This window comes from Uloborus diversus, chromosome 2 (genome assembly GCF_026930045.1).
Source record: "Uloborus diversus isolate 005 chromosome 2, Udiv.v.3.1, whole genome shotgun sequence".
Lineage (NCBI taxonomy): Eukaryota > Metazoa > Arthropoda > Arachnida > Araneae > Uloboridae > Uloborus > Uloborus diversus.
Genome location: NC_072732.1, coordinates 129,307,535 through 129,324,614, shown reverse-complemented (window position 1 = coordinate 129,324,614; position 17,080 = coordinate 129,307,535). Strand labels below are relative to the sequence as shown.

The following is a 17,080-nucleotide window of genomic DNA, read 5'->3' as shown; positions in this document are numbered from 1 at the left end:
TAATTTATTATTATTGTATTATCATTATTATTTGATAGCTTTCCAAGAATGTTTTTAATGCTTTGATGACGGACTAGCATTTTACTAACTAAACCAGCAGCATAAAGCTTATGCTGCTCTTTATTCTCCAAACTTGTTTTTCATTTGTTGTTCTACTTGGGATAGTTTTTTGTACTTTGTTCAATAAAAATAGGTGTCAGTAGAAAAGTCTGAAGTGTTTTCTTTCAGTTGCAATAGGTTGTATCAATACTGGAATTGTGCTAAGGCCCGGATCTGTACATTTTGGGCCCTCTGCAACAAAATGGGTAGGGCATCTCCCTAGTGGCCAGCAGTGTCTATTTGTAAAGTTAATAAGTCTTAATGCTAGATTTTTTTCCTTTTTTTCTTCAATTTCTTGGGCCGTTAGTCCCCTTGACATTTTAATTTTGCCTTCATGAACTGAGAGAGTCGAGCTTGTTGCTCTTTGTGCTATAAATGTTACATAAAAAAAGCTTCAAAAAGAAAGTTAGTTGAACTTGAAATTAATAAAAAGTATGAAATATTAAAATGAATTGAAAAAGGAGAAAGCCAGAGAAAATTAGCTGGCACATATGGAATTTCTAAAACTACGGTGTCTAAAACAAGGGAAAAACAAAACTATTTGAATAGTATTTTTAATTAATGTTTCACTTTCAATAATGTTAAACAATGAAAGTTAGTTGAATAGAAAGAGTAATAAGGGTGAATTCCTCGAAAAATTAATACACGATGCGAGAAATGACAAAAAATATTTCAAAAAATCATTACTGCCCTTTATAAGTTGACCGCCGGTCTAAGTTGACCACCAAAGTACTGCACCGCGAGTGGTCAACTTACGCAGGTTTCACTGTATGCAAAAAATACCTCATATCGATTTTACGTTGCTCTAAAACTTGCTTTTTTCATGGAAAAAGGTAAGGGGGGCGACGGATAAAAAAATGTTGGAAATCACTGTTTTAAATATTTATGCTGTTTGTACTTTTGTAAATTTTATTTTTGCTAAACGAAAATAGATGAAATGGACGGTGTTATACAAAAATGAGTTATCCAACAAAAAATTTCCAAAAAATAAAGAGTTATTCACATAGTTTGGCAGATAAACTGATGCACTACGGGGATACAAAGGCGATTTAAGCCAAATTCTGAATTAATATGCCATCTATGAAGTTCAGCTTAGAACTCAATTTACTCAAAAGTACTGCTTGGTGGGTTGACCCATTTTTGTGTAACACCGTCAATTTGTTATAATTAAAACCGATAGTTCAAGTTCTTATTATTTAAAGTGCTAATGACAAAAAAAAATTAAAAAACACATGATGATTAAAAATATTAAACTTACCTAAAGAAGATTCTTGTCACCGTTGGATTTAAAACACATGCAATCCCATTGAGCAGTCAACACGGTGTATAACAAATGACTCGTTTTTTTCCTCAGAGACGAAATTGAGGAGATCTCAAAATTATCTAATTGGTTGAGAAAGTCATGAATCTATCTATTTTGCAAAGTGCTAGGAAACATAACAAAAAAACGAAGGATGAAAAGGGGGAAAAAAAGCTTTTTAGCAGACGTTTTGCTCCTATACATTCTGTTCTTAGGATGGCGCCTTTCTCGTATTTCATTATAAAAAGGTTCAATGTAATCTTTTCTCAGACAGTCTCAGATAGCTGCAAAAAAAGATCCCCACCCCCAATAAAACTCCTTACCAGAATTCCAGGAAACATCAATCCCGAACAGATACGAGAGACACCCTTGGACCCTGAAGGCTTCGCTTCGGACGAAAACCACCCAACAAAAACATTGTTTCGTTTTCCATACCTAATAAGATACGGTAATAGTTAAGCAAGAACAGAGTATGTAACGTCCTGAGAGTGACCTAGAGTGATCGTTGGAAAAGGAGCGGCTGTCCCCTCCTCTCCCTCACCCACCCAGAAAAGAGCAGTTCTGGCTGCAGCCCTCGATATAAGAACGGTTGGCCTAGCTAAGAACTTTTTTTTAAAAATTATATTGAGGAAAACGGTACGTACACATTGAATGCACAGAAAACGGCCCGAGTTAAGGACGGCCCATGTGGAATTTTCCACATCTCACACGTGGCCATTCCGCCCCTGTTTAAGGATTATTAATTATTTATTACTACTTTTATACTACAAATCCAAAAATCTACATATTTTAAATTTTTCACTTCGTCGCAATATTTGATCGTTTGCACAATGGAAATAGACTTAAACTTCCAGAAACAGAATTGGATGTTTATATCAATGAGTAACATTGAAAATAACATTAAAATGTGCAAAAAGTTGTGAATTTTTGAAAATTAACAAATACTTTCTGGAAAAGAAAATTTGAAATTTTAATGTAAGCGTCCTTTAATATGTGAAAAAAAAAAAAGATTATTGGCATTGGCCTATGATCGGCGGATGTTGATTTTTGTTACTATGCATTACATGGTATGCCAATTGATGCAACAAGTTAACCATATTTATACTAAAATTTAGCTTTGCGTTTTGCTCAATATGTTTTGTGTAACCTACTTATAAGAAAATAAAAAGTATTGTAAACCAAAAGCGGATGCTAAAAGGTTGCTGCAGGACTACAGCAAAACGCTATAATATTACGCGTGACATCAAAAAAACCCTAAAATAAGTTGAAAGTACTCTGTTTTCAACAAATAGTAAACAAATTAAAACAATTTTGAACAAAATGTTTAAAAAAAACTTAAAATTTTGACAGAGAAAACAAAGGAAAAAAATCTAAGTTTTTTTTTTTTTAAATCTAAGGGGAGAAGTTTCAGTTCTTCTGCATTGCTACTTTAAACAATTTTAATTATTTTGAAAATACTACTATTTAAACTTAAATTTTTAATGAAGCGAGTAACCTGGAATTTTCTAAAAAAACAACCTGGAAAACCTGGAAAAGTCAGGGAACTTTTTTTAACCAAAAGTGTATGAACCCTGATTATATATACCAGTATAAGCGAGCATATAGGTGTATAGTAGAATGTATAGCTGTATGGATAAAAAATTCTTGCAGATACCCGTATACGTATTTATTGGCGCATTTATGTGAATACGTCTATGTATGTGCCTACACGAGTATATATGCGTATGTATATGCATATACTCGTATATTTAACCCCGTTTACTGTAAAAACAATACATATTAAGTAAAATTAATATTTAATTTGTATCTGCCTTATACTTAAAGATTAAGTGACATTAGAAGAACAATATTCGTTAAGCCTAATACTATGACCACTTTACCCCATCTTACTTAAGTTGTTCTAAAAAATTATCTAAAATAGATTCAGCTAACTGCTAATGCGTAAGAGTTCTTGAGACATGGAGGAAGCTTCCTGTACAGTCAATTTCTTCCTAATTCTAACAAACAAAATTTCCCAAGGAAGTTAAAATAGGTGTTTAGATTTTAAATTTTTTCATATTCACGCAAAATATTTTTTTTTACCAAATAAAATTTTGCCATTTATAAAATTTTGTATTCAAAATGTAGTTTCTAGCTGCTCTACTCTAAAATAAAATTTTCACATTCATTCGAACATTTATTTCCAAACTATAGCCATCTATTTGACGTATGACCACTTTACCCCATTGACCACTTTCCCCCACCAGACCCTATATTCTTTCTAATTTGAAAGTTTCAAAGAAATAAGTAAGTTGCTTATATTTAATTACCAATTATATGAACAACTTATAAATTGCTTAAAAAAGGAACTATTAACATGCTACATAAAATATTCTTAAAGCTTTTTTTATCTTTGGAACTTATGAAACGATATCGCCGTTAAAATTCTCTTAACTGCAGAACGTTTTACTCGAATTAAGAATTCTTCATAGAAACACAGTCATACGTGTTTTCACAAAAAAAAGTTGAGAAAGAAAGAAAACATAATCGTAGCAAAGTGAAAAGAAAGGTCTATCTATTATTATCAATAAACTCATTGGAGGCAAGGCACTTAGTATGCAGTCCTCAACATAAATACAGTTGTAGTCAGTTGTGACTCTGAATAGAATAAACTCATTGATAGTATTCCTCACCGAATTGAGGCTCAGATATATGCCCGTGATAGACGTATTAGATACTGAATATAGAGGTTAATTTTCAGTTATTTATTTCTGTTTTTTAATCATTCGTGTGTCCAACTCACCACTATCGCTCCAGCAATTTTCAAGGCGCTTCGCCCATTCTTTCATGGTGTTGCACAGAGGTCACGAGAGGTCAATGTGACCTTCCTAAAATTTCCTTATTCTGCAAATTTCGCCTGACTATTCGGCAAAATTATCATCGCTCAGCAAATTTTAGAGTTCCATTCTCTGCCAAAAATTTAAGTTTGGGGCTCCCCCGGGTATTGCAATTTCACTTTTGAAGAGTGTGTATGTGTATTGTGAATGAAAGCTTTGAACTTCATTTTCAAGAAATTCAATGCGCAAAAATGACGTGCAAAACTACTTATTCGTCAGTTTCCATTTCGAAAGTGTTTGTAATTCCTATAAAAGTATATTTCTTTTTAATCTTCACTTTCCAAGTAAAATATTTTTTAAATCTTTCTAATACTACAATGCGCAACATCTGGGCTTTTCTTTAAATAATAATCCAAGCGAAAAAAAATATAATGTCAAAAGTTAAGAGCAAGGAACATTAATCCGCTGATATATCTCCACTTCAATCAAACTTTTCACAGACCCGATTTGTTTTTTTGCTTCAAAGCCAAAAACAGCTTATGCGTTCAAAAGTAGAGTTTTCGCTTATCCTGAATATTCTCAAGAATCACTTGAAGGGGAAAAATATGGAAAAACTTATAACTACTTTTAGGTTGTTAGCTTAAATGGAAGTTCTTTTGGCCTTAGTTTAATATTACATGTTAAGAAAGTATTTTTAATCGTTTTGAGTTTAAGAAAGATGAAGAAAAATCGAATGATGCTTTTTATAATAGGATTTGGGAGCCCCACTGTATGGGAACCTCAAATGCTGTTATAAAATGCAGTTTTTCAGCTGTGTTTATTTACAATTCTACTATTTGGTGTACATCTGTATCCGAATATGACATACCAGTCACACAATTCGTATTTATTACATTTGAAAATACCATTTTTATTGCAATTTAATATGCTGATATGAGAGGGGGCGAAGAAAATGTATTGCAATGCAAAACGTCATAAGGCCCTCAATGTTTCCTTTCCTTACCGGGGCCGACAAGAGGTCATGTTAGCCAAGCCGGACACTAGGGGCCTGGTTCGGAATCGGAGTAATATGAATTTTACTAGTGCAAAAGGGGAAGAGGGACTTGACGATCAAGCCTACAAGGGGGCCGCCTTGACTCGGCGACCCTGGTGCTCAAGCCTTCCAAAACCAAAATCGGGACCGGCTTGAAACCATAAATATCTATCACATGATATACATTCAACAAATTCATTTATAGTCTGCAGAAATACTAAACTTTCAAGATGAGAGGCATCAAGTTGAGGTCCAGTGATGATGCTGTACTTTGCTGCAATGTTTCCAAGAACAATGATTCTCCGTTTAATGTAAGGGAATGAAGCTCGGAGGCAATTCGAACAGGAAAAACTGCATTTGAAACTCCCGAGAAACATTGCGGTTCTTCAGCAGTCAGTTAAATGCGGGTCCATAATGTTCACTAACATGTCCTAAAAAAATTGGCCGCTATCTCAGGTGACCAAATGGTGTGTGTCACTAAAAACGTGCTTCTAAAAGTAGCTTAGAACCTCCACTTTTCAGACATTAGTTAGAAATTATTTTTAAATAACCATGAGAACATGAAAAAATAATTCTTTCAGATGACTCTCAAAAGTTTGCAGTCCAGAACAAGTATCAATTTTCGTAATCACTCACGCTGCATCCAAACTACTATTTGAAAGAATGGTACTAACTGCTCTGAGGTATCTTACATCAACAAGTGGCACCGTCCTCAGTCCTGGACAACAGTTTTCAGCATCTTCCAGAGCCACTTAAGGAGGGGTGCTCATATTTACACCAGTGCACATTTTTGCACTATTTCCTGTATGTATATGACATAGTTTTGAATGTGTGTGCAATCTTATATTTTCCGATGTATGAAAACTAATTATGCAGCATTTTCTATAACAGGTTACGATTATTGATTTTTCCTTTCTTTCTTTAGGACCAAGAGGTTGCGGAAGGCATCTTACTACTTGGTGATCAATTTAGCCATAAGTGACATGATTATGATGCACTGCATGGGAATTTTCATTTATAATAGCTTCCATGGTGGACCAGCCGCTGGATCGGCTTGTATGTATCTCTAACATTTTTAGAAATATTTGTTCGAAGATTGGAGTGATACCTCTTTCTTGAAATTTTCACTTTGAACAATAATTACCTTAACTCTTCACATAATGCACCCCGGCTACAGAAGTAACAAAACTTAACAATGTGGAAACAAAACGTGCTAACTTCTGAAAAAATGTATATTCAATGCTCTTTCTTGTCCCAAGACTCACGCAAAACTAAATGTACCTACACGGTGCCTTGAAATAAACTGAATGTTTTCAAAAATTTATAACTGGAAAACGGTTAGTGATAAAAAAAAACAATTCTTGCAGAAAGTTCATGTAATGGGAAGTAGATTTTATCCCATGAGTTCAAAATTTTAATTCAAAAGTTTTTCCGTAGATGGCGCTTCAGCTAGTAATCCGATAAATCAAGAAAGAAGAATTGATATTCACCGAATTTTTCTCCGATTGCGACATGAGATTGTAGCCGTCGGTAGACATTTTTATAATATTGTCACGTAACTTTGTTCATTAAAATTTTTCTGTAATATTTTATCTTTCTTTGATTAAAAGGTTTACTATCAGCAGCGCCATCTATTGGAAAATTTTTGAATCACATTATATAATGTGCTACTCTGGTTAGAAAAAAGTTTCAGCCCACCATGTGAATTTTCTGCAGGAATTATTTTTTTACCATTAACCGTTTTCTTGTTATACGTTTTTGAAAACAGTCAGTCGTTTTCAGGACACCCTGTAGCGCATAAACGACATAATCAATAATGACGCGTTATTAGAATCTCATGATTGAGAAGAAATATTTTCAAACTTTTAAACACTGTTAATTTTGACTACAAAACCCAAGCTCCAAACATAAATCAGTTTAAAGAAATACAGTACAACCTCGTTTATCCGGACTAACTGGGGCCAAAGGCAATGGGGATAAACGAACTTCCAGTTCATTACGACAAGGGGAAAAAAACATATTTCACAGCAAAAATTGAACGAAATTGGTAAACGACATCAAAAAATATCAAAGCATTTTTTTACATATTTTCTTCAAAAAGAATTAGTCTACTGTCTTCCGGTGGTTCAAACACGTGGGTCGTTTAAATAAAGCACGGTCAATCTAACATTATTACTATAGTTTAGCAGCAGTGGTGTTTGTTAGATAACCATTATTTACAGCACAATCAATGCAGGAGCTGTACAGTTAAACAATATAAAAGGCGAATGTTCGGTGCCGTATAGAAACTTTCTTCGCTATCATATTTAAAATAATCTAGATGTAAGCATTTATTTACTTTTACTTTTTTAAGTGCTACATATTTAATTAGAATAATCCGGAGATCCGGATAAATGTAGCCCAGATACGCGAGGTTCGACTGTACTGCATAAAACCTTTCCTCCAATGTTTTTTTTTAGTTGTGTCACTTTTGTTCTCGGGGTCCACTGTGTGGAATATTTGTTTTTACTCCCAATGGCTGGGGTAGTAAGTACATCATACAGAATAATGCATGAAATATATGAAAGAGAACAACAGCAAAAGAGTAAAAACATCAAAAAGTTCAAATAATAATCTGAGATTATCGCTCCACTATGCTTTATGCCTCCCAATATCTATATGCCTCAGTCTCTCCATGGAGGCACTGCAGGAACGTAGGTGCTCTTGATCGAATTTTCATTTCTGTTACACACTGAGCAAGTAGCCACATCAAGAAAGCCGAGGCGGTTAAGGTGAACGAGTAGGCAGTCATGTTCTGCTGATAGAAGGATCAGAGCTACTGCCTGCCGTCTAGGTTCATCGGTAATGTCCTGAAGTCGATCTCTTCTGTATTTGTGGTACATTTAACTGAGGAGTTCCTACTGATGTGTTGATCTCTTAAGCAGTTTCATAGACGGCTTAGCAGTGTGGTGGGTGATCTTTTGACTTTTCCAGGCTATTAGCATAGCACTCCTTTTGGTGAGAAAATCTGCTTGATCATTGCCATATAGGTCATAATACCCAGGAATCCATAGCAATATTACACGTGTTTGCTGGGGTTTCAAAAATTTCAAGATTTCCTGGCATTGAAAAATCTTTTCTAACATAGGAGTCTGGAACGAACTAATAGACTGAATGGCAGCCTGTGAGTCGGACAGAAGTACAGCCTATTTAAATTTCCAAAGTAGGCAAGTCAGATGGTTAAGTGCAATGCGCAGTGTTTCCACTTCGCAGTCAAATTCCGTAGTCCAAGAGGTGCATAAAAGACTAACAGTTTAGGGAAATCACCAGCTCTAACATTCATATGCTTTGAAAATTGTGAGCTGTCTGTATAAACATGCAGCCACTCATTCTCATTATATGCAGTCTCGATGGTCTGTAAAGCAACACCCTTTACAATATCCGCAGAAGTTTCTTTTTCTTTCTTTTCTTTCTTTCTTTCTTTTTTTCTTTTTTTTTTTTTTGAAATAAATTGTGACAAGTTTAGGTTTGTTTCAATCCCTATCAGGCTCATGGGATTTCTGGGTTTCAGGAGCAGCTGTACTTCCTTGGAGATTTCGAGGGTTTCTCTATTTGCTAGGCTTTTGTAGACAAGGAATTCATCTTGGGTCTTGACGTTTCTTGCTTCAAGTTTGTAGTCCATCCAATATGTAGTATCGTCAAGTCTTTCTAAAGCTTTGTCTGCTAAGCCAGTCTGGTCTAAAGCTTTGGTGTGACAACGAAAACGATTGAGCAGCTGTCTTCTCCAAGTTATTTTTTCCAACACTAGTTTGAGAGTACATAAGCGTTTCGTTAAGCCTATTCTCAATATTAGTTTTTGTGTTTTTCTTTGGTGCCAGGTTCCAGATCACTAGATCGTCTGCGAATAAGAGGCACTCAAAACCAGCTCCCTTAGAGTCTCAACTAGTGGTTGCAACACCGGTATACCAAATACCGGTATTGCGAGCAATTTTTCAATTTCGTAATATCGGTATTTGCTGAGGTAAAATATAGGTGTTTTCGGTATTAGCTGAAAATAATAAATAGTTTCAATTGAGAGATTTTTCAATTTAACTTATTAAAGATTTACTTATTTTTTTTTTTAATGTACGGTTATGTTTCCATAATACAGAACATGAAAATCAATCTATTGCTGTAAAAATTTGGCTTTGAAAGCACAAACTAATATATCATTAAATAAAAGTAGCGGAATGATATCAAAATGATATTGTCATTACTAGATGGTGAGATGAATCGCATTTTCGTGCGCTTTAGTGCACCATGTTTTTATTTTTTCTATTTCCCTGACCACTCACTTTCCCTATCGTAAAAATTAATTTCGAGTGTAATTTGTGTAATTTTGAATGCATTTGTCGTATAAACTATTTATTCTAGCCATCAATTGCAGTAATACTTCATGATTTTTTTTTTAATTATGCGTCTCAACTATACTACATTTTGACAAAAAACTTTTTCTTGTTAGCATAACAAATGGTAATTTGTTATCCCCATTGGTTTGTTTTCCTGTATCGCTATTTGTCTTTATACTTGGTTAGATAATATTTAGAAATTATATAGTGCCTTGAGAATTTGTATAGAGGTAAAGCATAATCAATTGAAACATATTTCCAGATGTTTACATAGTTGAAATTTTAAATGATTTTGGAAAGAAAACGAATAAGAGAAGCTAACAAGTTCGAATTTAGTCAAGTTATTCGTAAATTTCAAACCAGAGGGCTAATAAAAAGGAAATCCAAACTTAAGAGAAACCTGCTTAACAGAAAATGATGATAATATTGGCTATTGGTAGTGTCTTTCGGGAAGAAATTAGAACTAGCTATTAATTAAAAAATAATAATAATACACACAATACAAAGGAAACACACGCACACACACAAAGGATTTATCCAAAGATAACACGCAAGAGACCTAATTATTTGAAGATGAAGGACTTCTAGACACGACATGTATCGCGCATTAATAACAGTGCCCACGACCTAAGTAAATTCAGAAAGAGTATTTTCAACTGTAGGAAAGTTGAGCACTAAAATGAGTTCCAGGTTTTAAGACAGTTAAATATATGTATTGTTTTTTGCTATCATTGATTTTTAAATATAACATTTGTTCCTTCATTTTCTATTTGCTCACAATACGTTTTCATAAATAATACAATTTTTGTACAAAATTATGAAATGTGGCAACAAAACAAGATGTTTTCAAACATATTTTAAGAAATTTCAAATACCGGTATTAATACCTGTATTCCGGTGTCACGTTCTAAAAATACTGAATACGGGTATTAAATTTTTGCTCCGGTATTGCAATCCCTAGTCTCAATCAAATCATTGATGTAAATATTGAAGACTAAGCAACGGCGAACAGCTCCCTGGGGAAGACCGGTTTGTAAAATAAAGAACTTGGAGAAATCATTTCCATATTTGACTTTACACGCACGGTGACCCGTGAAGGACCGAAGCCAATCAAACATATGGATGTGATTCCAAAGCTAACAAAGTTTCTGCAGTAATTTTTCTTGCCAGATAGAGTCATATGCACTCTTGAAGTCAATGCCAGCAGCAGTCAATATATTCCTTTTATCAACGATATCTTTGATAACCTGGCTAAACAATGACACATAATCATTTATAGATCTGTTTTTACGGAAGCCAGCTTGCTCTGAGGCAAGTATATTACTATTCTCAAGATACCAGTTCAATCGATTTATCAGGAGTCTCTCTATTGTTTTCCCCATAATGCTAGTAAGGGATATGAGTCTACAATTATTGAGTAATTAGGGTTCTTTGTTTTTCTTTAATAATGGAATAACGATGGCTTTTATCTATAAGGACGGGGAAACTCCTGTTTTCCATAAATGGTTAAAAACTCTTAAGATGGTTCTCTTTGCTACTTCTGAAAGATTCTTCAGAAATTCAGCAGAATATAAAATAAAATACATAAAATTTTAAGGAAGAGTTTAACTATATGACAATATACCATGTCTGAATAACAATAAAGTAAAACTTAAGTGTGTATTGTTAATGCAGTTGGGTCAGTCGGGGTAAAGGAAAATGGAATTTCAATGTTTCATCTTTAGATTCTTCTCTTTCGAATTGAGACAGAGATGCAATTTTGTGCATTGTCAGCAAGACTACACTATCTGAGAGTGCCTGTGTTTGAAAAAATAGATTTTTTGACTGTTTACTAGCAAATGAAATCATGTTTATGAAAAGCTTTCCTGTTTCCATTTATTCCAGAGTGCAGTACAGTGAAACCTGTGTAAGTTGACTATTCTCGGTGCCCTACTTTAGTGGTCAACTTCAACAGGTGGTCAACTTACAGAGGTTGATTTATATGATAAGGGCTAAACTGCGCATCAAACAAGCTATGATGGTGAAATTCATAAATAATTGATTTTAGTAACCGTCCACATGATAAGTAAAAATTGTTGAAACCAGCTACTTCGCATTAACAGGCCTGCTTGAAAATCTCTACATAGTATGAAATGAAGTCTCCAAAAAGCGTCTGTTTGTTTAAACGCGCAAAACATTCAACTACCCGGACGATTTCACTGAAATTTTCACAGTATCATTGTTTTAGCATCGGAAAGGTTTGCAGATCGGTTCGAAAAACATTCGATGAGTAGTTTTTTTTTTTTAATTACAATTTAGGCCTAATTTTCGAATTCCCAAATATGGGGGTGAAAAATTACTTGCATATATTAATATTATGCATATCATTGGAAAGGGTAGAATTTTCCACGTTCTACGCAATTTGTTTCAAGGCTCTGACTTAATTATGGCGGGAGTTAATTGTGGCTTTAACTCGAAATTTTTTAGACTTAGCTGAAATTTAGGCACTACTTTCTTCATTAAATCCATCAATAAAAAGTGAAGGAATTGTCCCACAGTTTTCTTTTTGACACCATTGGAAAAAGCGATATTTTTTACTCCATATCCATCTCGACCTATTATCTAAAAACTGAGCTTCTATCTCCAAAGGAAAAAAAATTACAAGCATTTTTAAATCAAGTTCAAAAAATCTCATGTCCATTCAAATTTTTAACCATTTTCTTTCGCATTTTAATTCCTTAAACTTATTTTAAATTGTGTTTCCATGGTTACGCTTTTTAAATCCATCTTCCTCGATTTAATTTCCTAAAAGTATGTTAATATCTGTCGTCACTGTTTGGGAGGGAAATTTTGTATGATGCTTTTTTTATTTATTTATAATTATATAAGCCTGATTGTTGAATACACGTCACTTGACACAATTTTTATTTTCAAGGTAGACCGGGCAAAGCCGGGCAACGCAGCTAGTAAAATATAAGCTCACTAAACTTTAAAAGACAACTTTTTCCCGAGTGTTATCTTCAAACAATGACGACGCCTAAAAAACTGCTTAGAAAAACGCGTAAATCTCAGTTGAATCTCTTTTGTATGTTACCTAGTCCTCACTCACAGACTATTTAGTTTCAAAAATTACCTCAAGTACGGTAATATTTTTTTTTCCTTTACCCCATGCCTCTTTTTACCTCAGCTGACCCTAAATAGTCAGAAATATGAAGACTTTGTTTACTCCTGAAAAATGATGCTGCTATTAAAAGTAAATATATTGGACATTTTCAATTTTAAAATCATGAATACAATCGAATCTAACTATCACTGGAATCTTGTTTAGCAACTAAAAATGTCGTCTGAACTACAACAACCGTACAAATGTCGAAAATACATGTTCTGTAATGTAAAATTTCATATATTTACATCAGGAAAGATTTATGGAAGGAATAGTTTAGAAATTAAATATATGAAAAAATCATCAGTTTATAAATTAACTAGCTGCGTTTTCCGGGGTTGCAGAAACAACCTCGAAAATAAAAGTTGTGTCAAGTGACGCGTGTTCAACTATCAGGTTTAAATAAAAGGAGAAAACAGTGCAATTTCCTACTTCAACAAACAGAAAAAAAGCACTTTTATAACTCAAGATTTATTCCTCTTTGGAATTTTTTTTTTTTAATTTCCAAAAATTTAGTCATTGTTATTAATAGGCGTAAACATTCCGTTTCACGGATTTTCTAGAAAAATCCTCCATATACGTGACCAAAAATTTCCCTAAATGAATTCCTGACTATCAAAGGACCTATATGCCAAAGTAGGCGAAGATTCGGCGTAAACTCAGGATTTTTAGAAAAAATGTACATACATACACACAAACATACAACCATTTTTAGATGTATAGATTTATCATTTTCTCAATTGTATATTTAACAACACGGATATTTTACTCCATACATGTAAAAGTAAGGTTTTCTTTTCTCATTTGATACAGTGACGTAGTTAAGTTTACTGTTGATGGTATTATGAAATAATTGGCGAATACAGACCTTAAAAGTTTCGGAAGTAAATTCATAGTGTAATGAAATGGAAATTATAAAGTCTGTTACAAAGTAGATATGATTGATGAAGAGGACGTATGAATATATACGCGAGTGTGTGATCTGTTTTGTTAACTTAAGAGTTCAGTTATCAGTTTTGTTAAATTAAGAGTTTTGAAAACTCTCACAATGCCTATGGATAAAAAAAAGATAGGATTTAAAAAGCCGAATAATTCTCTTTTTTTTCCAGCATTTTTTTTAAAGGAGAAGGGAGCGTTTATTAACCGCTAACATTCTTCTAAGGGGCTAGAGAAGTGAAACGTTCAAAAGTATGAAAATTTGTAGCAAAGGAGGGAGACTGGAATATTCTAACCTAAAATATTTTTAAAATAATTAAAATCCTTTTTTTTCTGGAATTTTAAAAAGTTTTCTCGCTTATATTTCGGGGTAAAAATAGAGTATCAGAATAACTTCTATGAGCCCCATGTTTAAAAATATTGTAAAAAAAGTTTTAAAATTTTTTGAAAACACCACATGTTGCATATAAGTCCCGCTGCAGATATTCAGTAAAGAAGCTTTCCGAAATATTTACACTATTTATTCAAGTTGCATTCACAGATATAATTAATATTTACAATGAATTTAAGTATACTTATAATATAGAATTAATGTATTTTTACACCGTGCCATTGCTTATCACTTCTTAATATAGTATAATGCAAGGAAATTTTAGAAACTGCCGAAATTCGTTTGATAATAGTTTAAATTTTTCCCTCGCTTCTCTCAATTATCAGAAAAAATAGTTCATAAAAATTATTTTGAAGTGGTTCAATGATATTATTCTTTCGAAGACATGTTTTCAAGCCCCTAATAATGATGTTTTTTTCCTCCACTGAAGGCAAAATAAAATTTCTGATTGAAAAGAGGAAAATACATTTGTCCTTTTTTTTTTTTTTTTCGTGTCCATGGACAATTAAATGGCTCCGTGTGTCTTCAAGACTGCGTCCGCTTACTCTAATCCTGTCCTTCTTTACTCTAATTAAATAAATTTCATATACCATTTGAAACTATCTTTCAATTGTGAGTTAAATGTGATGTTGTTTATTATCTTTTTAGGGTGTACTTATTACGGATTCTTCAGCGGATTTTCTGGAACGACAGCAATCATGACCATAGCCATGATGGCCGCCGAAAGATACGTTTGCGTTTCAAGACCACTGGATCCATCAAGTCGAATGACGAAGTCCAGAGCTTTGATAATAGTTATCTCCATTTGGATTTACGCGTTAGTCTTCAGCAGCATGCCACTTTTTGGCATAAACCGTTACGTACCAGAGGGCTTTTTAACCAGCTGCAGCTTTGATTACTTATCAGACACTATGCAGGATCGTATATTCGTTCTTTCTTTTTTCGCAGCTGCTTATTGTGTACCCATGATCATCATATGTCGATGCTACATCGGAATCGTGCTCAGCTTCAACGAGAGTCAACGGCTGTTCATCTTACAGACAAAAGGTTTGCGAAGCAGAAGCAAGAGCATTGAAAATCAAAGAAATCTCGAAGTTAAGTTGATTAAAATTTCCTTCTATCTAATTTCCTTGTGGACAATTGCGTGGACTCCTTACGCGATTGTCGCGTTGCTAGGCGTATTTGGCGAACACTCCGCGCTGACTCCAATGAACTCGATGATCCCTGCGTTGTTCTGCAAAGTAGCTTCGCTTCTGGATCCTTTTATGTATGGCTTGAGTAACAAAGAATTCAAAAAGGAGTTCATCAGAAAGCTTCTTTCCATCAACAAAGGCAAAAAATTCCGCGCGAAACAAATAGTCACTTCTTTCCTCATGAGAAGGATATCAACTAAATCCCACGACGCCACGATCTCAGACGACAACGCGGATCTGTCTTCATTCGATGGGCCACTTGATGTGATTTCACCTACGGAGGAACGGCATTCCCAACTTTTTGTCTATTCTTTGCAGGACCAACTCAATCATTTATCCAACCACATCTCACACATTGCTAACTCGAAACCCCCCTCAGAAATACCAAGTTATCGTTCTCTGATGAAGCAGCAAGCCAAACACAAACAAGAATCATTGGAATTAAACATTATCCACAAAGCGCATGATCATGAACCTGAGGCACTCGAAACTACTTATTCGAGAAACACTTCCCAAGAAAAAACAATTCTAGATGGTAATGACAACGCAGTTGCAAACAATTCTGTTGGAGTTGATGGCTCGGCTTCAAACGTCTCAAACTCTAAACTAGTCAAAGAAGACGCTAGCATAAGTCTAAAAAGCATGCAAGTGTTTCCAATACCTCAAATCTACATGATAGAAACGTATAGTGATGTTATTCGTTTTAAATCTCGAAGATCGTTTTGAACGAGCGAGGTGAAACTTCTGTACCTCAGAGCCAGACTGACGCAAGTCCAAAAATTGCGATTTTCCGTTTATTAGTGCATTGTACGTAGAAGTCTATTCCGCATCGAGCCATGTAAACGTAATTCTTTTAAAAAAAAAAAAATCCTTTTCAATTTTTTACCATATTTTTAAAAAAGCGCGCTTGCCCCATCCTTTGAATGCACGGGAAAAAGTTTTTCCTCTCTCCTGTAAAATAACGATAATGTGACTTGCGTCCTTCTGGCTCTGAGGTGTACAGGCTTCTGTATTAAAAATTTATCTATCTCTTTAAAATAGCTATCTCCATTTTTATACTTTTACTTATTCCATGTACACAAGTATATGTATATATATATATATATATTTATTTTTTGTGAAAATATAGACTTACTAAAGTGATAAAATAATTAAAATGAATAATCATTATTTTAAACGTAATTTTTGTATTTTCAGAAAAATTTATTTTATATTAGACAGGAAAATATTTTAAAATATTTTTCATATGAAAACAAATTAAATATTCAGAAAAATTTAGTTTTAAAAGTGGAATGAAGAAAACAAAACACATTTTTCTATCCCAAAACATAATGTCAGTTTAAATTGCGCTTTATTGCGTCACATTGCATAAACATATATAGAGTTACTAGATATGATTCATTTGTTTGCTAAATGCAATGTATTCAGAAGTATTACACACATAATGCTGAGAAATATACGAATATAAACTCTAATTCAACAAGTTTTGGAATTGTGCTAATCAGGTGGCAGCATGAGTGCAGTATGTTTTTAAATGGTGGCAAAGCAAAGAAAGAAATTTTGTGTTACAACATGTGCCATATTCATCTGTTATTGCAGCTCTTTGAAGACTCATCAGTGACATTGTTTAAAAACCCACGCTTCTAAAACTTACTAAAACTCAAGAATCATCTGTAAAGTGATCGCCAATACCAGGAGACGAAATGTGTGGGACGAGTTAATCTTGGACGTGTGTCGGGACTTAGGGAGCTCAGATCAGCATTTATAGAATATACAAAATCTTGAAAACTTGTGGTTATTTTG

The 17,080-nt window shown here is 33.9% G+C and overlaps 1 protein-coding gene across 1 annotated transcript; it reads left to right on the top strand.

The window, feature by feature from the left end:
- Positions 1-1,589: 1,589 nt before the first annotated feature.
- On the top strand, positions 1,590-16,003 carry LOC129216538 (opsin, ultraviolet-sensitive-like; the record flags this gene model as incomplete). Its single annotated transcript, XM_054850753.1, has 3 exons — positions 1,590-1,606; positions 6,174-6,304; positions 14,733-16,003. Coding segments are annotated over 3 exons (1,419 nt in total), but the record flags the coding sequence as incomplete, so codon positions are not given.
- Between the last annotated feature and the right edge of the window lie 1,077 nt (positions 16,004-17,080).